The 22,207-nt window shown below is 43.1% G+C and overlaps 1 protein-coding gene across 3 annotated transcripts in view; it reads left to right on the top strand.

Annotated features, from left to right (window-relative positions):
- The first annotated feature begins 2,333 nt into the window (after positions 1 to 2,333).
- Positions 2,334 to 22,207, top strand: part of MKX (mohawk homeobox) — a 67,991-nt gene continuing 48,117 nt past the window's right edge. For 2 of the 3 annotated variants that reach the window (XM_047865089.1, XM_047865091.1), the window contains exons 1-5: positions 2,334 to 2,446; positions 4,642 to 4,908; positions 6,693 to 6,852; positions 15,590 to 15,743; positions 16,172 to 16,507. In XM_047865089.1, the coding sequence (XP_047721045.1) occupies positions 4,721 to 4,908; positions 6,693 to 6,852; positions 15,590 to 15,743; positions 16,172 to 16,507 (838 nt within the window). In that variant the 5' untranslated portion in view covers positions 2,334 to 2,446; positions 4,642 to 4,720. Of the gene's footprint in view, positions 2,447 to 4,346; positions 4,386 to 4,641; positions 4,909 to 6,692; positions 6,853 to 15,589; positions 15,744 to 16,171; positions 16,508 to 22,207 lie in introns of those variants that run through there. The other variant, XM_047865090.1, reaches the window with a different exon arrangement.

The raw sequence follows: 22,207 nt of genomic DNA, 5'->3' as shown, positions 1-22,207 counted from the left end.
GCTTTCTAAAATTGCAAGGTTTAGTTCTGAGGATTATGATATAGCATTTCATGTACTGACTTTAGAATACAGCATTAGAAGCTAAGTAAAATTCACCTTTGGAAAAGGTGGAATTAAAGATAATGATAACTGTATTTGAACTGTGGGTTAAAATAAAGAAGAAACTTCACTCTTGCATAGAGAATGAAACTTGCAAAAATAAAATTTTGGTCCATCGCAAAATACATGCTTATTTGTACATTACAGAAGGATTCTCCATACTATTTCATTTTAAAACCTACCCTCCATTGTGGGTTTTGTTTTTTCATTTTAAAATGGATTCTAGTTACTATATTCTAAAGTAATTCTGCATTACTTTTTCAGTGACTTAAGTCTAAGGTGTATATTATTCCTATACCAAATTAAAAATTTTTTGCAACATTTTTTGCTGTATATTTTATATCAGACCTTAAGAAAACACATCTCACATGTAAACTGATCTTAAGTCAAAGTCCTCTAAATGCATTTTTGAGTTGTGTAAATGCAGTTAAGACTAAAGCAACAAAAGTAGTGTCTTATACTAAAGTATCCTGCTCCATGAGTCCATGAGTCAGTATGGTACTATGAAATTGCAAGCGACTACATACTGCCCATACTCTTGCTTTACCGAGAGCAGCTGACCAAAATATATGTCAGAGGGGCGTTTTACAGCTGATTTCCTGATAATGTCTGGTGACCACATTATAGAGAGTGTTATAGAGAGGATAGGGGAAAACCGGGCTATTTCCTCTTGTGAATTCTCAAATACCAGTTGTTGTGAAACTTACTCGCTGTAAGTCTGTGGCTGAAATGTTCTGATGTTTCCCTCACTTTAAATTCCCACAGCGAGGTCCGTAGACCTCTGTGTCTATTGAACTCACACTGCAACAAGTCAAGTGCAGCGCCAATGACGAAATGAGAATGCCCAACCGCAAATGATACAATAAAAGAAAACACGGACATTGGAAAATGTGATCAAATGATAATATTTATCTACCTAATGCGCAAAAACTTAGAAGTTCGTCCTTCTATGCTTTAGATTGTGCCACCGCCCGTTTGCCGTCGCATAGTTTGGGAGATAACACAGAGGAAAATTCGAAGGTGTGATTAGTCTTGGCAATAATAGCTTTAACATATATTTTAACCACTTCCAGGCCATATAAATGGACGATGCTTAGGTGGGCCACTGCCCCAGAGCTGGCCAGCCACCTTGAAGGAGAAAAGAACAAGTGATGCCATAACTTTCAGGTTTGGAAAAATCTACTTTCGCTCTTATAAAAAGATGAAGGTGTCGCTGCTGCCTCAAGGCCGGCGGCGAGAAGGCGGACGGCTTCGTGCTCGGCGCCTTGCGGCTCTTCAAGGCTGCCAGAAGCTCCAAGCTTCCAGTTGCACCTAAACCACAGCTTTTGTTACTCTCCTATTTGGGGTGATGGTGGGAAGGGAACCATCATCAATAAAGGAATCTGAGAGGCATTCTCTCCCCTTGCACTGTGTCCCAGCTCGGGATTCTCCCAAGTGCCATCCCCCTTCCTCCATGCAGATGCCTGGCCCTGGGCTCGCCTTCTCTTCCATACCTGGGTCACAGTGGGTTGGGCACCTGGGCTCGCTCACCCCGGCCTTGCCTCCCTGCACCCCTACGTCCCGTGGCGAGCGCAGCCTCTCCAGCCCTGGCCTCGGACGGTGAATGTGTGTCTGGCTTTGAAACAGCGAGGACCTCAGAAGCCCAGTGACAGCAGAAAAGGAGCTCCCGGGGCGCCAAGCACCTTCTGCAATACGCTCACGCGTTGTAGACACAAACCCGTGCTCTAACTGTACTCCAGCTAATCGCGAAGAAAATTAAGGGCGCGTCGTCAAGCTCTCTCCCGCCTAGCCACGCGTGGCTAAATTTCCAGCTCTCAGGCCAGCTAACACGCGGGATTTGCACCGCAGCGTCTCGGCTTCCAGAGCCCAAGCCCGGCGCTACTTGCGGCTTCTCCGATTTCTCCCCTAAGTGCGAAGGAAATAGCCCCTTTTGCTCAGCGCCTGCGGGGCCGGCGGATCTGAGAGCGGGGCCCCGCTGGGGAAGACGCGGCAGGCCGGGGACTCCCCGGCGGCGCCTGCAGCGGCGGCTCCTCTGCGAGGGTTAACTGCAGTGCCCGCTGCCGGGAGGGTGCTGAGGCTTCCTCTCGCCGGCCCGGGAACGTGGATACCGCGCCTGCAGGATGTTCGCCGGCTGGGCCCGGCAGTCAAGAAACATGAGAAGGCCTCGGTATTCCTGTTCCCGGGCCGCGCGCGCCCGTCTGAGTAAATAAAGCCGAGACGACGGCGGTGGCGGCGGTGAGCGCGCTGGAGCCCGCGCGGAGAACATGAGGCGGGGATGGGAGTGCGCCTAGCCTCGACGCGGGAGAGCCAGCCGCCCTGCCGCCGGCCGCCGGCCCCACCGCCACAGGTACAGCCCGCGGGTCCCGGTGTCCCGGCTCAGGACCTCGGGACGGGAGGCTCGCTCTGGCCCCGGAGCTACTCCTTCCCTCTGCCCCGGGAGCCTCCGCTGTCCCCGCCCTTCCCCCACTTCCCTCCGAGGTCCAAGTGGGCACGCGCCCGGGTGGTGGCCAAGGCTGGCCAGAGGGTCCGCGAGGCGCCTGGGCGCCCACCTGATTGCCCCTCCTTGGCTTTAAAATTGCTCGCGGGCGTTGGGCGGGGTAGTTCCGCGGGGAAGGAGCTCCCCAAGCAACAGTTTGGAGTGAGTCAGGGTGAGGGTAAGTGGGGAGCACTAGAGCGGAGAAGAGGTGCTGAGGGCCGTAGTGGGGCGCCGGGTGAGGTCCAGGTACCGCGCTTCACATGCCCTCCCCCACCCCGCAACCCTTCGAGTCAGGACCCGGTTCTCGGACCTTCGCAGCCCCCGGCCACCTCGCTTGCTGCCTGCAGACCCGGACCGCTCCGGGTGTCTGTGGTTGCGATGTCTATGTGGGCTTGGGACAACGCGGAAGGGTCCGGTAGGGCAAACCTCGCAGCGGAGTCGCTAGGAAAAACTAGCCGTTGAATATAGGAGGACAGGACTGTGGTGGGGAAACACTGTGGGACTGGAAAAGGGCGTGTTTTACAAATAGCGCAGCGTGAACGCAAAGCACTAAGCGCACCGATTTAAAAAAAAAAAAAAAAAAAAAAAGGCTAGTCCTGACCTTAGAACAGAGGCTGCGAGCACGGAAATTTGCTTTGACACTTTTCGCCGAGGCTGCTTGCACACTCCAGACACGTACCTGTCTGCGTGGGAGGACTCAGCCTTGTGGTACACGGGGCAGCCAGCAGAAGTCTGACTTCACCTCTCCACGAACACTGACGATAGCCGTCGCTTAGCCTCTGTGGTCACGGCCCTAAATGTCGCGCGTGGCCGCTCCTGTGATGGCTGGAGGGCGGGGCAGGGGGCGTTGGCAAGTGTGGGAGCTCGGCATGGCTGATGATATGTGTGTGTGTTAGGGGTAGCAGCCCCCGCTGCGGCGGGGCGGGGTGAAGGGGCTCTGGCAGTTGTGCCCAGGCTACTGGGAAGAAACAGGAGCTACCCCGAAGCGCGAGGGCGGGGTGATGGGGGCGATAACGCCACTGCTAAGCGGCGGCGCAGACTTGAACCTGAGGCCTGCGCTCTTCGGCAGGAGGCTCCCGGCCGCCGCGACCTGGGAGGTGAGCTGAAAGCTTTTTCAATGACGGCAGCCGCAGGCTTGGTGGTGCGCGGACCGCGACGCCTCCTTCCGCTCCTAACATCTATGCAACCTCTGAAATGGTTCCCCGAGACCCCAGAAAGGGGCGGGTGAGTCAGGGCTTCGAGTTCGAGGCTCACACCCACGCTGCGTAAAAGGACAGCACTGACAGCGGGTTCTGGGAGGCCCCGGACTCCGGCGCCTTTGACCAGCCGGGACCTTGCGCGTCCTGCAGCGGGCAGGGGGGATGGTAGGAAGACTTGGGGGGAGGGAGACTATGTGGTACATTTGTCCCGGGTGCCACTTAACTTTGTAGCTTAGAAGTCAGCTCACTTTCCCTGCCCTTACCTCCACCCCCCAGAGACCTCAGCCGGAATAAGAATTTCGGGGTTTCAGCCAAACCATCCAGGATCTAGAAAACATGAAAATCCCCGGAATCCCGGTGTGGCCTGGGACTCATTAACCGGGGCTTGCAGATGCAGTTGTTAATATTACCCAAAAATTTCCTTTCCTTCCAACCCCTCCTTCCAACCCGAGAGCTCCGAGATGCTTTAGACTTCCGTTGTGGCTGAAGAACGCCACCCCCCCCCCCCCACTCCGCCGCGCCTATTCCGCTCCGCTAACCCGAGTGCACTTCTTCCAGATTAAAACCGAGAAAAGAACTCCTTTAGGAATTACTTCCCTTTGCCTACGCGGGTAAATTATCCCTGGTTGAGGTTCCTTGGAACGATCGCCGGGACTAGGAAGAGGGTAGAGACCAGGAGCGTGCGGGGGATTGGTGCGAAGGGAGGAGCGGTGTAGCCAGGTGGGGAGAGGCAAGGGTTCCCTTGTCCAGGTGTGGCGCCGCCGCTCCTCCTCTCGGCTCCCCAGGCCAGAGCCTCCGCGGAGTCCGGGGCTCGGGACGCGTAGGGAGGTGAGCACTGAGCGAGTAACGTGATGCATCTTCTCCTAGAACCCGAGCCCTGCGGAGCTCCCGGCGGCCAGGCCTCAAGGCGCAGCGGCCGCGCGGCGCGCCTCTGCCTGCCGGCACCATGAACACCATCGTCTTCAACAAGCTCAGCGGCGCCGTGCTTTTTGAGGACCGCGGTGCTCCCGAACGGGAAAGGGGCAGCCGGCCCTATGGTGGCGTCCTAGACAGTCCCCACGCCCGCCCCGAGGTGGGCATTCCGGACGGCCCGCCCCTCAAGGACAACCTCGGCCTGAGACACCGCAGGACTGGGTATGCGCACCCTGCCGGGACCCCTGCCCGCCTGCAGCCTGGAGGGGTGGGAGTGGCAGCCGCAGCCGCAGCCCGGGGGTCAGGGGCCCGGAGCTCCCGGGAGGGCAGGTCTCCGCCCCTGGTCTCGCGGATTGTCCTTTTAAGGCATTAGTTTCTCAAAATATAGGGGAATTGGTTCATCAAGATAGCTCAAAAGGCTTGTTGGAAACGGTGCCTCAGTCCTCCCATACCTGGACCTCAGGGTAGGGGGCTCCCTGCCCCTCTGTGGACCGCGAGTGCAGAAGAGCGGATGAGAGCGAGGCAGAAAGGACTGAGCGGGACGCCCAGGAACAGGGCAGGGGCAAGCAATCGGGGCTTCCCAGGTCAGGCCAGCCCCGTGGGCTTCCCCTCTCGTGTCACGACAGGGCCTCGCCACGGCCTCGAAGCTCGAGGTGCCTCGGCCAAGGTGTTGGCAAGGTCGGCTCTCCGCAGGACGCCCGGGACGCGCGCGCGGCTCGGCGGGGCCCGCTGCGAGCCCGGAGGGGGAGGCCGCGGGCCTGCCGGGCCGAGTTTCGGTTTAGCCGGGTGAGGGGCTGCCGGGGAGCGTAGAGCTCGCGGGTGGGCCCGCAGCGCCTGCTGCGGAGGCGTCGCGGCTGCTCCCGTAGCGCCCCGCGGGGGGAGGGGGAGCCGTCCTGGGCGTCTCCACCTGAGAGATTGCATCAGCTGCTTGTTCTGCGGCGTTGTTGGTTAGTAAAATAGAGATTAGGTTTCGTCAAAATGTTACTACCAGTCCTTTCGGATGGAGTTGCATTTCAAAGTGTTTAAAGAGGCGAAAGTCCTGGAGGCTAAGGCGCAGGCGCGCGAGCCTCCCTGACTAGCCGGCCGCGCGAGCGGCCGCGCGGCGACACCTCCCGGAGCCGCGGGGGAGCGCAGCGCCCGGCACCCGGTTCCGGGCTGCTCCGGCCTCTTCCTCCTTTGAATGTGCTTTTCCTCAGGGTTTTCTTTCTTTCTTTTTTTTTTTTTTCTTTTTCCTTAACTTTACCCAATGAGACGGAGTGCTCCATGCTTTTTAACCCTACCTTAAGTCGGGAAAAGGCCCCTAGAGTGTTTTTTAGGTTCAGCCTCTATCCTCTACAAACAACTTGCTTGGAAAGTTCCCCTGTTTCCAGAGGACCAAAGGAAGTAGAGAGCGAGAAGAGAAGCTGGGCGGGGGGAGGGGGACGGCCGTCATTCCTTGCTTTATTCCCGACGTCCAGTGGGCAACCTTTACTTTGACCGCGGGCGACTGGAAGCCCCGAGCGCCTGGAAGCCAGGCGTGAGTTCCCCAAAAGAACGTTCGAGAGCTGGCAGCAGCCTGACCCAACCCGCGAGGCCACAGCCTCTCAAGGGCGCGGTGCAGGGGGGCGAGGGGTCGCCAGTCAGATGACTTAGCCTTCGTCACCTAAACCTCTAACCCCTGGGTGCTGGCTTCAAGATATCCCCTCTTCCAAGATAAACTTAGTATCCCTCACTGCCACCTGACCCCCTGCGACGGCCAGGCCATTTCAAAGAGAGGTGCCCAGGGAAGGATTTTCGCGCCCAGAAGCCCTGTGGCTCCCGCCCCGGCCTCGCCTCAGCCTGGAGGCGCCTGGCGGCCACCTACCTCCCAGCCGGATACCCCGGGGTGCGGGACGCGGGGTCGGCAGCCTTTCCCGGTGGGCGCGTGGCCGCGGGCGCGAAGGTGTCCAGACGCGGGGGACCCCGGGGGTGGGGGGCTCTGCAGCCGGGCGGCGCGGCTCACCCGGGCTTCCTCTCCCGGTGTCCAGGGCCAGGCAGAATGGCGGGAAGGTGAGGCACAAGCGGCAGGCTCTGCAGGACATGGCGCGGCCCCTCAAGCAGTGGCTTTACAAGCACCGTGACAACCCGTACCCCACCAAGACCGAGAAGATCCTCCTGGCACTGGGCTCGCAGATGACGCTAGTGCAGGTAACCGCGGCCGAGGCGCGGGCGCGCGTCGACTTTGCGCGGATCTGCACGTGGCGCGCCTCCCGCCGCGCAGGGATCAGGCCCCCGGAGGCCCGTCCAGGTGCTCTGGCTCCTGCCTCCAAGAATGCTGAGGGCTTGGCACGGGGGCAGAGTTGTGTTCTAGGAAGTTTCTGGGTTTCCTCTCAAGCTTAGCTACCAATTCAGTGCGCATGCCCCGTTCAGGCGGGACTGCTCGGTGTTTTGTTAGGGAGGGCGGTGAAAAGTCAGCTGCGAGTTATGAGAAGGTGCCTGGGAACCCGGATCGGTGTGCGGCACCTAGATGGCTACAGATGGGACTATCTGCAGTGATTTTCAAACCTGAGAGTGCGTTGGAATCCCTCAGAGGACTTGCTCAAACTCACATTGCTGGGCCCCGCACCAGAGTTTTTGATTCAGTAGTAGGTCTGGGGTGGGTGGATGATTTGCATTTCTAACAAGTTCTCTGGATGATGCAGAAGCTGCTGGCCCTGGATGATGCTTTGAGAGCCATGCAGAAAGGCATTCCACATTAGGGCCCCGTATGAAAGGTCAAGTACAGGATAACTTTAAAAATTGCCTTTACTGACAGAGCTAGGAGATGGAGTGGAAGGGCAAGAAGTGGGCTTTGAATTTTTTTTTTTTTTTTTTTTTAATATGAGACATCCCAAGTGTTAGATAGAAGCCACAAATTTTGCTTCTGGAATCTTCCCACTGTGGTTAGGAAGAGACCAATTTCAAGTAGTTGGTTTACTTTGTCAAGAGTAGAGAAAGGGTACAAGTTTGTTTCTTCTCCAACCAACAACACTCCAACCAACAACATTTGACTAAATTTTTCCCTACAGAGTCTTATTTGATATTCACAGAAACATGGCGAGGAAGAGCAGTTATCAGCATTTTACAGATGATGTGACCAAGGCACTGTGGAAGTTAAGTGTTAGTAAGGGGTAGAGGTGGGCCTGGAAATAATGTAATTCCAGATCAAATGCTTTTTCCAACACACCACAGTCTTCTTTAATAAATTTGGTGGCATGAACTTTTATGCATGCAAACAGAGCAAATTTATTCAGAGACAGGAGGAGCTAAATGAGCTAAGAAGTTTCATATATTATAGTAGTACTACATGACTGCATCTGTGAAGTTTTGGTTATTTCATTAAATTTATAGTGAGGGAGACCCCAAATAAAGACAATATTTAACTACTAGATAAAATAAAACTTGCTTTCCAGAGTATTTAAAATTGTCATTTTAGGAATTGCTGGAAAGTTTGACAAAGCATGAAAGTTGACTTGTATTCAAGCTTATTAAAACTATAATATGCATTTGTCTGCTTATATTCAGAATACAATTGTAGGGGGAAACATCTGTTTTGCTTCATGTTAACAGGCAATAGTATTAATAGTGATTTGCTGCAGCACTGGAGGGGAAAATTTATTTAGTGTTCTTGGCTTAATATCTGTTTAACATAAAACTATGAATTTTCAGTGATTCCAGTCAGAAAAACTTGACTTGTGAAAATAAATGCATATGTTCAAATTTCAGTTTAAACAGGTATGCTATTTATTTTGAAAATACACCAGTTTATAGAGCTATTTGAATGTTTCACAATGATGTCAGCAATAAAGCATTAGATTAATTTGGTTTATCATACAGTTCCATATTTAATGCTTGCATTCTTTCATACAGAAAGCAAAAAAAAATATATGACATAGCTAGAGCATTTTTTTTTGAGAGAGAAAGAGAAGGGAGAGCATGAGTGGGTGAGGCATAGAGGGGAGAGAGAGAGAGACAGAGAGAGAGAGACAGAGAGAGAGAGAGAGAGAGAGAATCTTAGGCTCCATGCTTAGCATGGAGCCTATCTCAGTGCTCGATCTCATGGCCAGGAGTTTAAGACCTGAGCTGAAATCAAGATCAGACACTTAACTGACTGAGCCACCCAGCACCCCAGGACATTTTTTTTTAATTTTTAAGTTTATTTATTTATTTTGAGAGAGAGAGAATCCCAAATAGGCTCCTCACAGTGAGGTAAGAGCCCGATGTAGGCCTCGAACCCATGAAAGGGAAGACCATGATCTGAGCCAAAATCAAGAGTCCAAGGCTTAACCAACTGAGCCACCCAGCTGCCCCCACACTAGAACATTTTTTAATTATGAAAACTAATATTGTCATTAGCAGAGACGTTTAAATTTTTGTGTACAGTGCCTTTGTTGAGATGCAGTCCACATAGTTGTAATTTTAATACAGAATCAAATTATTTTCTACCTCTAATGATAGTTTGAACACAAATAATCATTCTTTTTGTATTAAAGATCTTGGTAACCCTGTTACAGTCTTCTAATTAACATGAAGTTTTCATTCATGTAGTGAAAACTTGTCATTACATTTTCTTTCTCTTACACTAAATCTCAGAAAATAAAAATGCACTAAATTATTTAATTTTTAAATGGAGCAAAGATAATTGTTTATAATAATAAGTCATCCCTGCCTAACGATTTCCAAATTTTTATAGGAAATGAAGTTGGTTTCTGGAACTGTGTAGTGATAAATGGAAAAAATCAAAATGTATAGAATAGCCAAGGGATGTTAAATGTAGTAATCCAATTTGGGTCTAGTTATTTTCAATTAGGCATAATAGGATATCTATGTAAGAATATACATATATATATATACGTAAATATATATATATATATATATATATACATATATATATATATATGTACACACACATATATCTATCTACACCTCACCCTTGAACAACACAAGTGTTAGGGTGCCAATCCTCCCCACAAGTAAAAAATCCACATAGTTTTGACTCCCCAAAAACTTAACTACTAGTAGCCTACTGTTGACTGTAAGCCTTACCAATAACATGAATAGTCGATCAATACATATTTTGTATGTTATACGTATTCTGTAGTGTATTCTTACAATAAAGTAAGCTAGAGAAATGAAAATGTTATTAAGAAAATTGTAAGGAAGAGAAAATACATTTACAGTATTGTATTTTGTTGAAAAAACTGTATAAGTGGTCCCATGCAGTTCAAACTTGTGTTGTTCAAGAGTCAACTGTACTTATGTTGATATATGTGGGACAGTTTGTGAAAGTCAAACATACATTAAGCATCCAAGCAAATTCTGACTCTATGGGAAACCAAATAAATTATGTAAATACTTTACACTTCTGGAGGAAAAAATATAAACCTGTGAGCTGAATAAAGCTTTTGATCCCTGCAAATTAGACCCCAGTGAATAAATTTCTCCTGTGGAGTCAGGCTTCTTGAGTAGAGCAATCATGTCTTTTTCATGTCTTTCAATACCCCATATCACCCCAGCACTGTACTTTCCATAAACTGTTCATACATGTTTGTAGAGTGAAGAGGTCTAATTGGGGAATACCATTACAATCACCATGTGGTTTTCCAAAACACCATTCTGAAACTTGGTTAATGTCTTGAAATCTGACAAAGATATTCTAGTTTTAAAATACATTCCATTGAACACACATTATCTTTAATGCTATATGAAGGTTTATAGACCAGCAAGAATAAAACTCATTTTATTATTTTCAGTATATCTGGAAATATGTCTTATTTTTGTGTCGGTGGACAAATATGGAATGTTCCCCTTATTTCTGGTTCCAAACTCCTTTTCGTTGTTTATTGCAGTACCTCCTATCTGTTTCTCATGACTGATGTTAATAAGTGGCTAACATAACTTTTATTCCTTAATTACAAGAGTATCCTATTTCAAGAATGTCTTTTACACTTAACATTTTCCTTTTGGCTGTGTGTCAAATTGTTAAACTTCTCATGAAATGTAGTTTTGCCTTGTTTTGTTGCTCTTAAATTGATAAGGAAGGGCATAAAACCTGGTCAGCAGTCTCCACTAGACCTAGAAGCAAGAAACTGAAACTTTAGTGGAAGAAATATCTTCAGGACCACAAAAGGTACTTTTTCTGACAGATAGAAGTTCTAAGGACGTTAATCCATGGCTACATTTTATATAGCCCTGAAAAACGAAGCAGAAAGAGCTATTTATTGTTAATCTGGCATCTTCCTAACGAGATATAAACATTTTCATAAAATTGACAGGTAATGACGTGCGTGTGTGTGTGTGTGTGTGTGTACTTTAATCAACCAAAATATTCCATTGTGCTTAATTTCTATGGCTGCCCACTGTTTCAACATTATAAAAAATATACTCTGTATGCCTAAATGTAAACAGCTTTATTGTGGAATAACACAAAATAGTATGCAGTTGGTGTTTTGTATTATCATAGGATATAGAGCTTACTACAGAATAATTGCCTTGGAAGAAGTTTTTCAGAGAAGGGCAGATGGGGGCTATATTTGATTTCAAAGTTTCCCATTGTTCATGTGTATATATTTTTAAATATGTATATATATACATATATATGTGTGTATATATACATACACATATTTATTTATTTATTTATTTATTTATTTATTTATTTATTTATTTACTTATTTATAAGAGTGAAATGTCTTCTTGGGATGCCTTCTTTCATGATCACAATACAGAGTGCAATGCATGTGGAGTTAGTTTGAGATTCCATTTAATGACTGAATGTTAATGCTTCCTCTTCTTATAGAAGTTTCACATTCCTATGATAATGTCCATGTGCCATTGGTTAAAATTGCTACTTTCTAAGATTTTGCCCCTTCTGTTGACATAGCGCCTTTTTTGCTAGCTGAGTGCTTCTGTTGAGATATATATGTAGTTATCAACTGCAAGGATTATGGCAACTGTTAAATATTCAACAGAATCTCAGATTGCTCTTTCTACATTATTCCAAGTGTTACACTACATGGTGTGGAAATGAGGTTTTCAATGTTTCCGTTGAGTAACTCAGAATAAGTTTGTTAATTCTATATGTTCAAAGGTGGACAGATGCCATCTTATCCCTTTGGGCTTACTACAATGATTGCTCTGTCAATACGATCAATGTAAACACCTCTGTTAGAGTAGGGATGAAAACTACTTAGTTTTCCCTTCCAACTTCTAGATATTTGGTTCTCCAAGCTTTCACTATAAAATACAGTGTTTTTAAAGCTCTGAGTTTGATATCAAAATGCTGTTGCAGAACCTATCCATGTTACCATGGAGGCCTATTTCATGTAAAATAGAAGTTAATGAGATTTGCAAGGAATCCATAGTAAGTTGAAGGTAGAAAATCTGAACTGGTATTTTTACCTTCTGTGAAACAGATGGAATTTACATTAATTCATCAGGAAAAAAAATTGCAAAACAGCATTTATGCAAATTTCTTAACCAACTGTTTGTTTGCTGTTTGCATGACTTAATGCAAGCAGATATTAAGCACCTTGGACTATATCCCGTCCTTAATTGTACTGTAAATTTCTGGCAATAAAATACTGGCAGAGTAAATATATTAGCAATTTTTTTTTTTTGCCAGTCAAAGTTATGAAATCAGGTCAGAGACAGCCCATGTTAGTTATCAGCAAAACTTTCTGGGAAATCTTCTCATATGTAATTAATATATTATGGTAAGAGCTGAGTATATAGAGCACAAAAAAAGGATATGATCCCTGTATATGAAAATGTAATCCCACCATGACATTTAAAGGTCCCCAATTTGGGGCACCTGTGTGGTGCAGTCATTTGATCTTCCGACTTCTGCTAGGGTCATGATCTCACAGTTCATGAGTTCGAGCCCTGCGTCAGGCTCTGTGCTGACAGCTCAGAGCCTAGAGCCTGCTTCAGATTCTGTCTCTCTCTCTCTTTCTCTCTCTCTGCCCCTCCCCTACTCACACTCTATCTTTCTCTCTCTCTCAAAAATAAATAAACATTTTTTAAAAATTAAAATAAAAAATAAAGGTCCCCATTTTTGTATGTTAGAATTATAGTGTGTTACTGTTTTTGAAATTAGAAGGCCATTGCATTTTAATAAAAATATGAAGACTTGCATAATAATTGTATTTTATACTGTACTATGTGATGGTTGTACTAAGATTTAAGGTTAGTTAAGATTTAAAGTTAGTCTGAATTATATGATGTTTAGTAAAGAAAGTAATAAAGTTTTGGTGCTGAATTCCAATAAATATAAGTTACATAAGCATAGGAGAAGTTGCGGTTTGTCCTCTGCATGTCAAGGGGGCAGAGAAGGACATAAACACACATGTCTGATTGCCTGAAAGGGTGGTGGTCAAGAGCACAAGATAGGTTAGTACCGACTGTAAACGGAATGAATTAACACTTCTGTAGGAGAGTGTAGACTATATTCACAGATCTTAGTTTTCAGGGTTGGCCAGGATGTTAGGAACCATCTAATGCATTTTATACATGAAGGGTTTGAGGTTCAGAAAAGTTGAGTGACTTCCCAAATCCACACATGTATTTGGCAAATTCAAAACAGGAAACCAAATCTCTTTCCATTTACACCACAGTTATAGGACAACAGGACACTAATGAGGATTTGAAGAAGGTAAGCATCTAAATCATAATGGCACATCAACACTTGAATTTGATGGTGGTGGTGAAGATTCATTCAAGTTCATAGAATGGAAGATATGGAAGTTCAGGAAAATAATGTTCTAAAATTCCCAGTTATTACTAATAAGGACATGGGTGAATACATCGGCCATGATGTGCACCAGGCATTTCGTGCTTCCATAGTGAATGTTCACCCATATATCACAGTTAATATGTAGTTCTCTGCTAATCCTTCCATGTGTGCAGAGGACGAAATTTATCTTAACAGTAAACATTCCTAGCACTGACCACCATGGCTAGAGCACAAGAGCTACTCAATATATATTTGTTGAATGAATAGTCCCAGAAGTTGTCTGTCTATAGAGGTTGGAGAAGACTGAGAATTTGAAGCCAGGTGAAATCATAGTTATAATAGCACAACTTAATAGGAAAGAGGGGTTGATAAAGACTAAGACTTCTGAAAAGCCACGTGAGTTATCACATCAATGCACATAAATTTAAGAGGACAGTTGTTACTTAAAACACAAAGAAAGTAATTAATATTGAATGTATATATTATATATGATATGTTTTGTATACATGTGTGCATGTATGTGTATGTGTGTGTAAATTGGGGAAAGCTACTATGCTTTAAAAACCCCTGGAGATAAAGAGGAAAAAGTCGTGTTTTTGTTTTTTAAAAAAGGAGGATTCACTATAGGCTCATTCAATAATTAGGTCTTCAGCAATGTGTAGAACTGTATATTTATATTATAAATCTAAAAAAATAAAAAAGAAACTTCCAATGCAATCATTGCCACACAAACTATTATAGAAATGTGGACTCATGTTCTAGAATAAATTGGCAGAAAGATGTAATTCTCTTTCCACATTTCATTCTTTTAAAAGCCAGTATTGGCCTTTCTGGTTATTTACTTATCTATCTTTTCCCTGATGATAGCCTGATATTTTGAAGGAAATCTCAAGTGCCATCTTAACCTCTGGAAATCCAACAGCATCTTTTACAAACATGGAAATACCTTTCCTTTGTTTTACAGTGTTTGTTTCTTTGTCTTCACCTATTTGCTTTAGAAGCACTTGACTTTCAACTTAAAGCTGGGTGTTAGTTGGCATTTTTTCTACCTCTACTTGTCTGATTGCTCTATTTGATTGTTTTCCAAGCTCCTCTTTTATATTCCTGCCCTTGGATCTCTAGAGGTGTCCAGGGTTTGGTCTTCAACCACCTTTCTGCCTACTCAAAACTGCCTGCTGTCACTTCTGTGCATTTGACCCGTGTCTGATCTTCCTCTCCCTTAAGTCTCAGATATCAGTTTTGTTTTCTTTCTGCCCATCTCACCAGTATGCTTTTCTAGTACCTCAAACTAATCATTCCCCAAACTAAGCACATCATTTCATCCTTAAACAGTTCTACTTTCTTTCTCAAAATGGCACTGTCCTTCTCTTGATTACACAGTGATGACTCAAGGTCATCTTTAACTTTTCTGTCTTCCTTACCCACCACAATATCTCTGGAATTTGACTTATATTTGTTCCCAGGTCCTCTTTATTGGGAACACACTTTCCTATCCATTATACATGATATATTCCTTCAACTCTTCACTTAATTCCTCATGATGTCTTGAGTCATATATGAAAGTAACTCCTCCTTCCTTTGGATTCCTGTATCATTATATTTCAATGCCTTTTAAGCCATTCATCACATTCTTTCCTATATTAAAGTTATTTAGGGGCACCTGGGTGGCTTAGTTGGTTGAGCGGCTGACTTCAGTTCAGGACATGATCTCACAGCTCATGAGTTCGAGCCATGCATTGGGCTCTGTGTTGACAACTCAGAGCCTGGAACCTGCTTCCGATTCTGTGTCTCCCACTCTCTCTGCCCCTCCCCTGCTCATGCTCTGTCTCTCTCTCTTTCTCAAAAATAAATAAACATCAAAAAAAATTTTTCAAGTTATTTGTACACTCTCCTACCCCTCTTACTATACTGAACATTTGATTGCAAGGCCTGTTTTTTGGTTTTTGTTGTTGTTGTTGTTTGTTTATTCCCAGAATACAGTATGCACTCAGTCTCTATAGTAAGTGCTCAGCATGTTTGCTGAATGAATGAATGGAATGAATGTCTAATACTATTACATTCAGAGAATACTTAATGATCAGATATACTAAGAAAGGCTTTGGTCCTTTGTGGGAAAGTAATTATGTGATGGGTCATATTTTATGTTTTGTTAATTGAAAAATAAAACTTTTTTAGGTGTCAAATTGGTTTGCTAATGCAAGACGTCGGCTTAAGAATACTGTTCGACAGCCAGATTTAAGCTGGGCTTTAAGAATAAAGTTGTACAACAAATACGTTCAAGGAAATGCTGAGCGGCTTAGTGTAAGCAGCGATGATTCGTGTTCCGAAGGTTTGTTAATATTTTTATTTTGCTTTGCCTCCATTAGCAGGAAGTTCACCCCAATTGCTCTTTTTACGGTTGACTCCACAAAACATAATGGTGCCATAATGGTTCTTTTTTATTGCATGAAGTAACTTCACTTTTACAATACTATAAATGACCAACAGAATTATGGCTGCTTCCTCTTGTTTATAGATTTATTGTGTATCAGAATAACATTTTCTCTGAAATTCATTAAAATCAAAATACCATAGGGAGAGATTACATAGATTCCTGCTTCCTGTGCCTAAAAATTAATCTTGAATATCAATGACAATTTTATACACTTTAAATAAATATTCTTTCTTTATGTATATATTCAGTGATTAACTGTAACAGTTGGGTGGCTGGGAGAAAAGTATATGTAAGTATTACCTAGTGATATTTTTCTCCCTTAGACGGAGAAAATCCTCCAAGAAACCACATAAATGAAGGGGGCTATAATAATCCAGTTCACCATCCTGTGATTAAAAGTGAGAGCTCAGTCATAAAAGCTGGAGTGAGGCCAGAGTCACGGGCCAGTGAGGACTACGTATCACCCCCAAAATACAAGAGCAGCTTATTGAATCGTTACCTTAACGACTCTTTGAGACACGTCATGGCCACAAACGCTGCCATGATGGGAAAGACAAGGCAAAGAAACCATTCGGGATCTTTTAGCTCCAACGAATTTGAGGAAGAATTGGTGTCTCCTTCATCATCGGAAACCGAAGGCAACTTTGTCTATCGTACAGGTAAGTCCGTGCTTTTCATGACACCTTGTTTAAAACAGCACTAAAACTGCAGCAAGGGGTTTATTTCATCAGGTATAAAGGCATAATTTTTATTGCTTTTGCACAAGATTATTCACATATAGCCCATAATTTAATTTGAAAGCTTTGTTTTGTTTCTAATTACCAGATGTGCTTCTTAGTGGATAATGGTCTACTGGGGATTTTCACTCTTAATGATGAATATGAGAATTTTCATTCTTCATAGTAATTTTTAATCTCAATGGTACACATTCTTGGAGGAGGAATGCCCTGAATTATAACCAGCCATGCAAATACTTTGTATTTCATCTTTTCTCTTAAGATGATTGCTAATAGTGATGGAAAATGAACACAAATTAGCATGGGTGCCAAGACTCTTGTGAAGGAAAAGTGTAGGTTTGGCTTAAATTGCTTTGGAAATTTTACTTTTATTCCTGGAAAGCACAAGTAGAGCTGATAAATAGCTTTGAAATTTTTACTTTTATTCCAAAAATGATTGATTTCTGCCTGTCCAGATCTTTCTGGTGGAGTAGTGAGTTTTGTAAAAATTTCTGTCTTGACTTCAGTTTCCAGAGAGTTTTGCTCATAAAGAGTGTTTGAGCAACTTGCTTCAGAGCAAAGGATATGTGTGACCTACATCTGGTATAGATAAGAGTCCAGGTCCTGGAAATGCCTTCAAATGAGACTTAGAAATGTTAGAGCTGGAAATAACCTCAGGAAGCATCTAGTCCAGCCATGTTAGATCATTAATAAGAAAACCCAGACCAGAAACGCATAGCTAGTTACTCTTCTCCAGATCAGTAATACAGCTGAGCCTGAATAAGAGGTAGGAAAACGTAACTACTACCAGACCCTGATGACTATTATTATTATATCTACTACCTCCAATCATTTATTGAGTAGTTATGACATGCTAGGCCCTCTGCTAAATACTGCACAAACTTTGCTGCAGGTGACCCTTGTAAAGACCTTGTTATGTGAATAGTAGGGCTTTATAAAGGAATTTAAATTTGGTCTGTTTAATATACCTTTTAGATTATTTAACCAGAGGTCTTCTTTTCTTTTTTTTTTCAACTTTTTTTTTTTTTTTTTTTTTGGGACAGAGAGAGAGACAGAGCATGAACGGGGGAGGGGCAGAGAGAGAGGGAGACACAGAATCGGAAACAGGCTCCAGGCTCTGAGCCATCAGCCCAGAGCCTGACGCGGGGCTCGAACTCACGGACCGCGAGATCGTGACCTGGCTGAAGTCGGACGCTTAACCGACTGCGCCACCCAGACGCCCCAGAGGTCTTCTTTTCAAGTAAGATGTGTTATCTGAGGATTTAGAGGAAATCTCAACACATTTTTTTTTTTACTTAAAAATTTTTTAATTTTTTTTTTATTTTTTGAGGGAGAAGGAAAGCATGAGCGGGGGAGGGGCAGAGAGAGAGGGAGATACAGAATCCGAAGCAGGCTCCAGGCTCCAAGCTGTCAGCACAGAGCCTGATGCGAGGCTTGAACCCATGAATCATGAGATCATGACCTGAGCCAAAGTCGAACATTTAACTGATTGAGCCACCCAGGCACCCCCTCCACACATTTTTAAAGACTTAAATTAGCCACATTGTTTGCGGTTCCAGCGCCAACAGTGAAAACAACTCTAAATGCTCTGAGATATAAAATGAGTCTTGTAAATAATGATTGGGTCTAGGAAGAAGTAAAAGATGCAATAAAAGACTATTTTGCTAATAATTTTAAAAATTTAAAACTACGTATATCTAATGTGAGCAGAGCAGACAGAACTTGGAGATGATTTAAAGCTTTGTTGAATTTTATTTGAAGAGATAAGAAAGGATAGGAAATCAAGTCATTCAAGTACAGATAAATGAAAAGAATAAAAATAAAACAAAAAGAAGTTAGAATGGAAAGCTGAAAACTAGATAAATTAAGACTTCACTCTGAAAGAAATACTAAAAGAAAAAAGCAAAAATTGGTACAGAATAAAATTGGAAGTGAAAAAAGAGCTATAGCAGTCAATATATAGTTATTAAAAATATTTTTAAATTATGGTGTATTATGCACAGTTGTTTGACAGTATACCATATGCAAATGTGCAGATGAATTGGTATTATCCACACAAATTAAATTATAAAATTATAATGAGAAAAGTTGTAAATGAACACTGATGCAGGAAAAATCAAGGTTTTAGTAAAACTCCATTTCCAAAACACATGATTTGATATTCAGTGGATTTTTCCCCAAACTTTGAAGAAGTAATTAATTCTCATGCTTTCTGCATTTTTCTCAAGCATGTAAAAATATGGGAAGTATGTCAGTTTTTAAAAATGTAAATGTTATCCTAATCCAAAACCAGATTAAAATAGCATAAAAATCAACCTTTTTATTTATGATACTGATACTGACTATAAAGCAACATGAGGAATATTGATAACATAAGGTTAAGTGAAAAACAATTTAAAATTGTGGAAACATTGAATGCAATTGTGACATTACAAATATGTATGGACAAAAACAAGGAAGATTTTTTGGAAACAATGAAAATTAATTTTGATTAGATGGAATAATTGAAGGTCTGTTACTTTTGTAAGTTTCTTACACATTTCTTTATGTTGCCCAGTAAAAACAAATTTGAAATTTACCCAGTGTGATGCGTCTTATGAAAATGTGTAAGGGTCCAACTTCGGCTCAGGTCATGATCTCACAGTTTGTAAGTTAGAGCCCCTCATAGGGCTCTGGGCTGATAGCTCGGAGCCTGGAGCCTGCTTTAGATTCTGTCTCTCAATCTCTCTGCCCCTCCCCTGCTTGTCTTCTCTCTCTCTCTCTCTCTCTCAAAAATAAATATTAAAACAATTATTTAAAAAAAGAAAATGCATGCTCTTTTCAAAGAAAATAAAATAGAAAACCAAAGAATGATTAGCATGCCTGTATAGTTGATGCTTCTCAAAGTGAAATATCTTGGCCATTTATTTTTATTAAAGTCTTCAATGGCCTATTCATTTGCCAAGTTCTATTTTTAAATAAAAACCTATTTTTTAGTTTTGCAAGCAATGAGAAAGCAGCCTAGACACGTAAACTTCTGGTTTTCCATGCATGTGTATAAACTTTTAAAAGAACAGAATACATTTTTTGGTTTTGTGGATAGAGAATTGAGAAGGACTGGTGGTCTAAGACTGGTCTGCTAAATCTCAGCCCGAAACAATAAATGGCTGTCTTCTAGGGGAAGCGAATGACAACGTTGCTGCAATTGTATCTGGCTGATGCCACTCATGCATAAATAGAACAGGGGATTTCAATAAATACTTTCTGAGCAACTACTATGGTTTTCGCTGGCATACAGGCTTTTTCTGAATTCCTTCAATTCCTTCTGGTTATATCTTTCTTTCTTCACCTAAACAGAAACCCTCTAAATCTGCTATTAAACACCACTCCCCTCCCCCACCCCAGTTTTACAGTAGTGCAAAGATTTCAACTTTCAAATTGTTTTTCAAGAATAGATCACCTTTAAACACAATTTCTTAGTTTATCTATGCTAAAAAATTTTATTCATTTTTCCACACATTTTTGCTATCTTATGATGCGTTTCATTAATGATATGGAACCAAAAGGCCAAATGAAAGAGTTGGTATGTGGAAGGATAATGCATCGCTGAATTTTATTTCACTTGTTCTTGTAAAATTCTAGGAGAGTTAAGCCCACTAGATTATAAAGTAATCCTAATTGAAACATGTAGGTGAATAGAACTCTTTTCTAAGTTAGTGTGAATTAATCAGATTAGCTTTCTCTCCACCTGACAACATCAACGTAGATACAAACATGTTTCTGTTGATTTTATGTAGACATTAAAAATATTTCTCTGTAATCTTAAGTCTCCCCGTCGTGTAGGAAAAGATTTTTATTTTCATGGGGTGTAATAGACTTTCAACACATATTGGCTAAAAAAAACATTTCTGAGAGCAGAAATTATACCGTTAGAATTGATTAGAATTATTAAGGCTATTGCTTCTAAAAAAAAATACTACTCAAGAAGATTTAGTTACTCAGTGTTGTCTGTTGAATTAAGTTGTCTGCATTAAATTATAATACTTATCATCATGTTAGGTTAATGGATGACAATTTTCAGGTATTTGATGGAGTGAATTCCCATTACAAACTGACCTCAAGGCCTCTAACCCTTCGATGGGTCTGCCCTCTGAGGTGTCTTTAATATCCACCTCCACTCCTATTGAATCAGTACTGATATTCTCCAGATGCGACCATCCGTGAAGGAGCCATCTGCCATCTGTCCCACCTACAGAGTAAGTTCTCATTGGAGCCTTTCCTGACTTGCGTTCGAGTCTGATTTACCCTTAAAAGCCTATTAAATTTCCTTCTTTGCTGAAGGAAAGCAGGGAGGTTTCTAAGAAGTGTACTGACGAGGGGAAAATCAGGCAAGTCTTGAAATAAAATGTGTGGACTTCCCCGCACTTCTTTTGCTCGGCTTGAGGACAAGTCCCTGTTATGTTCTTTCTTTTTGCAGCTCACAACTTATAAATGGCTAGTACATTCGAACGGTTATTCTCCGAGCCCCACTGCTCTGCAAGTATATAATTCATAAATTTAACCAGCTCCCACAGGCTGAATGCTTAAACTTCATCTTGTTAAACTGTCTAAAATCCCTCTTAATTAGACACATCTGGTGCAGCAAAAACATACATAGGAACATAGAACTCTTTTCTATGTTAGTGTGAATTAACCAGATTAGCTTCCCTTCCACTTGACTGAGGTGAATATCCCTGAAGAAATGGAGATTTTTGATTGAGAGAAAAAAGAAGTCACTTATTTGGTGCATGGGATTCTCTGGAAGATAGAGTCCCTTTGGAGGGCCTGCCACAGTTGGAGCAAAAAGAACCAGGGATTTTGGTCACTAAGGAAAGAAGTAGGAGGTAGAAAGTGTGAATGGATGCCAGAGGCTAAATGCCATTTCCAAACATTTTTTTTTTCTCAGCTAATGATGCGCACCAAGAGGAGAAATGTTCCTTTTTCTCTCTCTCTTCCTGCATATGCATGTACTTCAGAATTGAAGCTGGCATTATCAGTAGTATAACCCAGGTATGCTAATGAGTTCAGAAAACCATCGGATTAGCCCGGATTTAACCTTAATTTATGTATAGCATGGCTTCTTTGGAGTTGTGCTCTCTTCCGTTCTAAACAGCCGACTTCACAGGTACATTTCTGAGATACAGTCCACTCATATAAGAGGTGCTCTTTCATGCATTCATTCCACACACAAAAATGTTCATTAAGAGCCACTCTACACAGGCCCTGTTCTAGGCTCACTGAAGCCCTGTGTTTTGTGCTAGGCTGCTCATCCAAGAAACCCTCGTTAAAAGAAGCAGAAGAAAGATTTAAAGAGCTGTCTTGGCAGATCTTTTTGAACAGTGAATACTCACTCCTAATTTATATGTTTCATCAATTTTGGGTTTTGTGTCTGTGAGTAGCTTAAAGAAAGCATCGTAGTAGTCAAGAGAAGGCTTTGTCAAGAACCGATTGTTAAGATGGTATGTGTGTGTCTCTGTGTACATGCTAGTTTCTCTGTGGGATTTTGTTGAACAGTTAGTCTGCTTTGGATGCTTTTATCCTGTTTCATTTCCCTTTTTGTGCCTGTCACGTCCTTGTTTTTGGTGAAAGAACTAAGCTTTGCCC

This window comes from Prionailurus viverrinus, chromosome B4 (genome assembly GCF_022837055.1).
Source record: "Prionailurus viverrinus isolate Anna chromosome B4, UM_Priviv_1.0, whole genome shotgun sequence".
In the NCBI taxonomy this organism is placed as follows: Eukaryota; Metazoa; Chordata; class Mammalia; order Carnivora; family Felidae; genus Prionailurus; species Prionailurus viverrinus.
Note: the sequence above shows the minus strand (reverse complement) of the source record. Positions and strands in the feature narration are given on the sequence as shown.